This window comes from Chelonoidis abingdonii, chromosome 9 (genome assembly GCF_003597395.2).
Source record: "Chelonoidis abingdonii isolate Lonesome George chromosome 9, CheloAbing_2.0, whole genome shotgun sequence".
NCBI classification, from domain to species: Eukaryota; Metazoa; Chordata; order Testudines; family Testudinidae; genus Chelonoidis; species Chelonoidis abingdonii.
The window spans coordinates 63,703,379-63,709,192 of NC_133777.1; the positions used below are offsets into that span (position 1 = coordinate 63,703,379).

At 39.3% G+C, this 5,814-nt stretch overlaps 1 protein-coding gene across 3 annotated transcripts in view; it reads right to left on the reverse strand.

Annotated features, from left to right (window-relative positions):
* SCG3 (secretogranin III) overlaps positions 1 to 5,814 on the reverse strand; it is a 57,120-nt gene continuing 51,306 nt past the window's right edge. For all 3 annotated transcript variants that reach the window (XM_075069638.1, XM_032778636.2, XM_075069637.1), the window contains one exon: positions 1 to 630. In XM_075069638.1, coding sequence (XP_074925739.1) covers positions 512 to 630 — 119 coding nt within the window. In that variant the 3' untranslated portion in view covers positions 1 to 511. The remainder of the gene's footprint in view (positions 631 to 5,814) is intronic.

A 5,814-nucleotide genomic window follows, 5' to 3' on the forward strand; every position in this document is an offset into this window, starting at 1 on the left:
TAATATGGAGACAATGACAATTTTAATAACGGAAATTATTTTCAAATATTTATTTGTAGAACTAGTAACTGTCATTCATGTTCTAATAATGCCCTTTACAAATACATACAGTAGCATCTTTGAAAAGCTAACGGAGTGAGAGCAGAAGGATGCAGTGTCAAAACAACTTTCTTTCAAAAACACCTGGCTTTTCTACCAGAGCAAACAAATGCAGATAGTATGTCAAAGAGAACGTTTTGTAGTTTACCCTGTTAAGTATAAATTTGATGTAATAATTCAGCCTTTGGGGTTGTTATCTGTGTGTAGGAAAATACAGTATGCAGTCAGTGTACATAGCAATAGAGCTCTTCACTTTTGCCTAGAAAAGGTTCAGCATAATGCAAACAGAGCACTTTCTAATGATATCCTCAAAATAATAAATCTGAGGTCACTGAGCTAGGAGTGGGTGAAGCTATACTATAGTTTCCTACATGTTGGGCAGTCAAGTGACTTCACCATCCTTCCTGTGTTTTTACAGGCTGCCGTATATGCGCTTGATCACATCCGCCTCTTCTTTGTCCAGGATGCCCTTGTCCACATAAGCATCAGCTTGCTGATCAATGAAATCCCTCAGCTTTGAAAGATCATAATCTGCAAAACAGGAATTCATGAACACCATGAGCTTTCCCTGCTTTGCTGTTTCAACTATGAAACAATGTAATTGTAAACGTTATCCACTAAGTCCATTCTCTGTCACCTGGGAAAGAATGGAACTCACTACAAATGAATCTTGGCATAGTAATAAAAAACACCCTTGTGCACAGTCCTCTTATATGTGAGACGCAATAAGTGTTATTCATCTATCTTTCTTGCTCTGTAATAGTTTTTTTAAACATAGATCATCCTTCAGTCCAATGGTTCAATGTGCTGGAAGTCTGTGCTTGCAGTTGTTGTTGTTAAGGCCCTATTATGTTCCCAGTTATCATGGACTTCACAGAAAATACTAAATTGACCGTTTCCCATAAAAAACCCAAAGTTTGCATTCTTCAACTCTCTGACAGTTTTTGCTTATGCCAAACTACCCTTCCTGAGAACAGATGAAAGAAATTCAAGAAATCAGATCACTGGGACTAAGTGGAAAGGATATGATTATTCAGCTTTGGCAGGCTACAAGAATAATTTCCAGATTTGAAAAATATTGCAGTGAGTTGTCTATATGTGCCAGTCCACATTACAAGGACTGAAAGATCATTTTCATGTTCTGCTGCACTGCTAAATGATAAACACAGGAGCATAAACCAAAGAATTTGTATCTATACAGCATAACGCAGGCTGAACACCACTGAACAAAACCTTGCTATGAAGGTTTGTTCTTCTTTTCCATGGAAGAACTGTAGCTTTAGGCACCAATTCTGCAAAGAAATCTGAAAAACTCTCCCTGAGCAGCCAGTGGGCAATCTTATCTCTGACATCAGATATAATACACTAATATACACACAGAGGCAAGATTCAATGGAAGAATCAATGGCTGGCAGTCTGGAGAATACCGTGTTCTAAAGATTTATGTTAATTTAAATGAACGAATATCTTTCCTAGAAATGTATTTCTCTTTAATTTTTACAGTATGAATTATTTAGTCCATGCACCGAGCCATCAGAATTCCCATAGAAAATTTATTGTGACTTGTTCAAATGTGTATTATCATATAAATACGGATTTAAGGACTTCTTGCTCTGACTATCACTATTTGCACAATAGACCCTAATTCCTTTCTCTGCCTTGTAATGGTTGAATGAGTAAAGAGGGACGATGTGCAGGGACACTTTCAAAAGCAGATGAATTTATGCAATTCAGTTTTTGCAATGCAAAGACTTAATTATTGAGGCAGTGGTAACAGTGCAATGATAACAGTGCCAAGAGCAGAGGGCTGGGAGTCAGGACTCCTGGGATGAAATCTTGGTCCCACTGAATCCAGTGGGAGTTTTGCCACTGATTTTAATGTGGCCAGGATTTCACTCCTGGTTTGTGTTCCATGGTCTGGTACTGACCACAGGTAAATCACTTAATCCAGCCTTCCCTCAGTGTATCCATTTACATAATAGCTATAATAACGCTTTACCTACCTAATAGTGGAGCTGTGAGGTTTCAGTAGTGTTTGTAAAGTGCTGTGAGATTCTCAGACGAAAGGGAAGTGAGAAATATTTATTGTAATAGTCTTATTTATTTATTATAAACCATTTCTTTTTGCCTCAAACCTTCCCCTTTTGAACATGATACTGCAGGTATGGCTATCGGTAACACTTTACCTCTGACCAACCTGACAGGGAACATTTCTTGTGGACCAAAATTAGAAGGACTGAACACTTTATAATCTTGGCTTGTGTTAAAGTGTCAATATTAAAAGGCTGTAGTTCCTGGAAAATTTCTGCGAGAGCTGTGGATAAGGCAGGCTATCAAGGTAATGATTCTGATGACACTAGTTTAAGACATCTGCTCAAATGACAGGGCCAAATGCAGCCTTGCTGTGAAAGTGACATGACTGGTGAAGTTTCACTGGGGCTGAATGTAGTCCATAGATGTCAGACAGCAGAATAGGCCAGAGATGGGACATGCTCTCTTCTTAATGTGGAACAGATACTGTAGTTAACTGCATACACATAAAAGGAGCTGGTGCCCTGTTAGCACAAATTTCACATTTAGATTAGGTTTCAATACTAATCCCATAACTTCTTGCTCTGGAGACAAACTAGATTATCATAAAACATTTAGCAAAGTTGAGAATGAGCAGATTAATTTGCAGAAAGTGAAAAGTAACACAAGACAGGCCTGCATTTAAGAATATATATGCCAGGTCCTTGCAAAACATGGAAGATATTAAGATATTAAGATATTAAGATATTACACTGAGAACTCTTACTGATCCCAGTAGAAGCAATGCATGTGTAAAGGCTGCAGGACTGGGCTTTTAAGAGAGTACTACTTCTTCGGGTTGAGATACTCTGCAGTGTTGTCAAGCTGTTCTTGGTGCAAGACTGCATGGGATAGGCAAAGATGGCTTTGAGTCTTTATGATCCCATGAGCCGAGGGCCTGCCAGAGACCAATCTAGTTCTCAGCATAAGATAGAGCAGCCCTGAGGCTGCTCTAAGTAATGCCTAGCTGAACGTAGCCTCAACAGCATTAATTCTAGAGGTTAGCAGGACTTATGCAGCCACGTTCCCTTTTCCCTGGACATGCATGCGCCTTTATGCCGGGGGCAGGGTGGAAAAGCTGTGTATGAGCCTTCATAGTATCTCTATGCCAACTGAGGATTCCTCTAGTCAAAGGAAATGCTTGGGGACCAGATCTGCTGGTTTTACAGCTGCTTTGCACGACCAGAACATGGTAAAATAGCCAGAGCAGGGTAAAGGCTCTGGTTTTTAATATGCAGATAACTCATTAGCATTAATGTAAATCTTAGATGCCTCCATGATGAAAATATACCCAATTCTTCAGTCTTTACTCGAGCAAAATTACCAATGATCTAATTTCCAAAACCCCCAGATTCACTCTTGTTTTACATGAATATTTGCAACTACAGAATCAATTACATGGAAATTTGATGGTTTAATTAAATGCTAATTGAAATTGCAACAGTGAAGATTTTATCCAATTTTGGCTAATTTGCATATGTAAAATGGCAACATTATTGTATTTTCCTCTTGAACTCAGCATATGTCAGCCATGTGATATGTCTATTAACTGCAATCTTACAATATTTCTTTACGCCTCATTGGAATATGTAAACAAAAAAAATCATCTTTCACCCACATCTGAAACATTACACTGAACTCTGAAATGGCCATACTAAATTATACTGAGGCTAATTTGCATATATAAATAAAGTCAATTGGTAGTATTTCCTAAAAATAATCCTTGAAATCTTTCTACTCTATGAGTGGTGAGAATGAGTGTTATGAAACTTGATGGCTCTCTCATTACCTAAATATTTTGTGAACAATTCAAAATATCCTGATTTGCATATACTAATTAGGTAACTCACAGCTATGTTTCTGAGGATGAAAAATTAATATAGAGTTAATCAGAAAGAAGGCAACCTTAAGGGCTGGGAGCTGTGCAATTTACACCAGCTGAGAATCTGGCCCTAAGAGCACAGATCTCAAAGGTGGATAGTGCATTCAAAAAATGGTCTGATCCACCACTGCACTGCTCATTTTATGCAAGTGTAACTCCACTAATTTGCCTGGGTCTTCAGCTCCCACCAGAGCTGGAGACAGCATGGATGGGCCCACAGCATCAGGGAGCCATAACTGGCTCCCTGATGATCTGCCTGTTCCCCTGTGCTCAGCAAAGTTTGGTTATAGAAGAGAATAAGGCCAGAAATCTAGCCCCATTTTCTATTAATGGTCACCTAAATCACATGGGATTGTTTCTGTTTCCTGACTTGATGACTGACTTTTTTTAAACAGAAAAATGGCAAATAGCAAATAAGGGCTGATGAAGTCCCAGAGGGAATTTTCAGATGAATAATCACTTTTGTTAAAATTCATGAAACATTCTGGACTTGCAAATATTTTTCCCAAGTAAGCTGACTAATTAGCAATTACTAATACAGGCCCAAGAGTGCAGCAAATGTGCCATGTTTATGCACAAATATATTTGTGAATCACTTTTTGTATTATTCCACCACGTCCAATTTGCTAGTTTGAAAGTAGACAAAGGACTGACAAGCACATAATCTTGAAGTGAAGGATTATGGCCCTGTATGATTCAATCTGGGATAAACCTACCCAGTTTGTACTCCATTTACCACCACTGCTAGATTTTTGAATGAGCAGTTGCCAGAATACACAGTATAGAAGGGGTAAGCTCAGGGGTAAAGCATCAGGAGATTAAAGATTTGATTCTCATTTACTTATAGTTTAAGGATAAATGAGAATCAGGCCCTAATAGTATAAAATATAATGATGTTCAAGATTGCTATTGTGGATCCATTCATTTAAGGAATTCACATCAGTACATCTTATTGCTTTTCCAGACAGATAAAATGCTATTATATCTGTAGTCGCAGTCATTTTCAATTTGCAGTAATGCTGGGGAAAAGGTTACTGTGAAGAGGAGTGAGGGGCTGCTCAGGAAATGGGAAACAGAAAACAATCCCATGCGATTGAACGCTAATTGCTGTAACAAACATGCTGATAAATGGAAATATTTACTGGAATTGGCATGAACATTCTACAGTAAAACATAAGCCTGCCACCAACTATAACTGTTGCTGTGGGTTACGTGTAGAGGATTTTAAGAGGAAAGGAGTTATAGGTGAGAAAAGTAAGTCATTATTGGTCAGTCCAAACAGCTTCTACTGAGCTTCAACAAAGGAAATGAATGTGTCAAGCTGCAGTCAGGCATTGATTAAATAGCGCCCATCTTACACTCCATCACACATAGGGGCTGATGAGAGAATGTGGGGCAGACCCAGTTTCAACTCCTGCTCCTTCTTGGCTGGTGGTGGAGAGCTTCCTTTCCCTTTCCAAATGCTTTACACACTCCTTGGCTGGTGGTGGAGAGCTTCCTCTCCCTTTCCAAATGCTTTACACACTCCTTGGCTGGTGGTGGAGAGCTTCCTCTGCCTTTCCACATGCTTTACACAAGATGGTGGAAATCTAGCCAATGGCACCAGGGCTGAGACAAGAGCTGGGATGCTGGTTCTGTATGATGCTTTGAGGGAGGAAATTACATGGACAAGCCAAGTGGTCCTGTTATTCCTGTCCTTGCCCCTCTTCCCCTCCCCAGCCTTTCCACACTGTTGCCAGCCCCATCTCCTAGGAGAACCAACA